The sequence below is a fragment of the Nicotiana tomentosiformis genome, chromosome 6, assembly GCF_000390325.3.
Source record: "Nicotiana tomentosiformis chromosome 6, ASM39032v3, whole genome shotgun sequence".
Classification (NCBI taxonomy): domain Eukaryota; kingdom Viridiplantae; phylum Streptophyta; class Magnoliopsida; order Solanales; family Solanaceae; genus Nicotiana; species Nicotiana tomentosiformis.
This window is the reverse complement of record NC_090817.1, coordinates 81,088,805-81,090,059: the sequence shown is the minus strand read 5'-3', so window position 1 is coordinate 81,090,059 and position 1,255 is coordinate 81,088,805. Positions and strand designations below refer to the sequence as shown.

The 1,255-nt window shown below is 36.3% G+C and overlaps 1 protein-coding gene across 1 annotated transcript; it reads right to left on the bottom strand.

Annotated features, from left to right (window-relative positions):
• Positions 1-208: 208 nt before the first annotated feature.
• LOC138894284 (uncharacterized) lies at positions 209-637 on the bottom strand. The gene has a single exon (XM_070178970.1). It carries the CDS (start codon positions 635-637, stop codon positions 209-211), a length of 429 nt encoding a protein of 142 aa, XP_070035071.1.
• Positions 638-1,255: the final 618 nt, after the last annotated feature.

Below are 1,255 nucleotides of genomic sequence, written 5' to 3'. Positions count from 1 at the left end.
TTTTTTTTTTGAAGGAAAACACGGAGATAATATTACTAAACAAAAGATTTCATAGTCATTACATAGTCCCTGAGGACGTTACCATTGCCTAACTTGGCAAAGCTATTACAAACACTGGAAAGAAGATACTTAGTACTATTACTAATTCCATGCTTGTCCTTGGCTAATTGAGGATCAACAAAAAGAGGTGGACGAGTATGGTAAAACATTAAGTAGGGATAAAGTTTTTCACTGCTTCCTTCGCCAGGAGGTGCGCGACTACATTTCCTTCTCTGAAGTTATGTCTCAGAGTTGGGAGCTTCAACTGGTGCTTTAACAACCTGCATTCAAATATAATGTTAGAAAGGATTTGGTTGTTTTTATAAAGGAGATTGATAATCTCCGTTGAGTCTGTTTCTATCTCTATTTTGAGGAACTTCATTTCCTTTGCAATCTTTAAACACTCATGCAGAGCCATTAACTCAGCTTGCATGGCTGATGCCGCATGACCTGATTTATGAAAACCGACAGTCCAATATTCATTGCTGTTTCTAAATACCCCACCTAGTCCAGCTTCTAAAGTGATTTTTGAAAAGGCTCCATCAATGTTTAACTTAACAGTTCCGGTCGGAGGTTTTTCCCACTTGATCTTAATCATGATCTTCTTTACCTTGAAAGAGTTTTTTCTGTGAAGAAGTTAAATTCACACGCTTGTTGAATAACTTTAGCGGCATGAAGATCAAGGTCTAGGTTGTTAAAGTTGTTGTTGTTCCTATTTTTCCAAATGTTCCAGAGAGAGAAAGGAAAAATGGTTTTCCAGTTTGTAGAATGACTACTATTCTTAATGAATAAATCTTTTAGGTTGATCAGCCAGTGAGGGTTATTCTTGATAGGTTGGGTTGGAATACCCATACTGTTCCAAAATCGCCTAGTAATTGGGCAGTGTATAAAAATATGTTGTATGACTTATACATTTTCTCTACAAACCGTGCAAGTGGCATCAATATTATGCCAATATGGGCTAGTAAGCTTCGATAGGATATACGGTTATGCATACATTGCCAAAGGAAAATTTTAATTTTGTTGAGATAGTGGAGGTCCCAAATCCAGTTAAAGATGGAAATTAAAGTGTTATTGGGATTTAAGAGGTTGTAACAGGACTTGGTAGTAAATAATCCATTTGTATTAGGGTTCCAACTCACGATGTCCCTTTTTAGGACCTTATTAGGTATTGGCATTGAGGCAATATTGTTTATATTATTAGAAGGCAATTCAA

Bases quoted from the DNA above. Each gene is read 5' to 3' on its own strand.
- LOC138894284 (XM_070178970.1), bottom strand. From the start codon at position 637: ATGATTAAGATCAAGTGGGAAAAACCTCCGACCGGAACTGTTAAGTTA.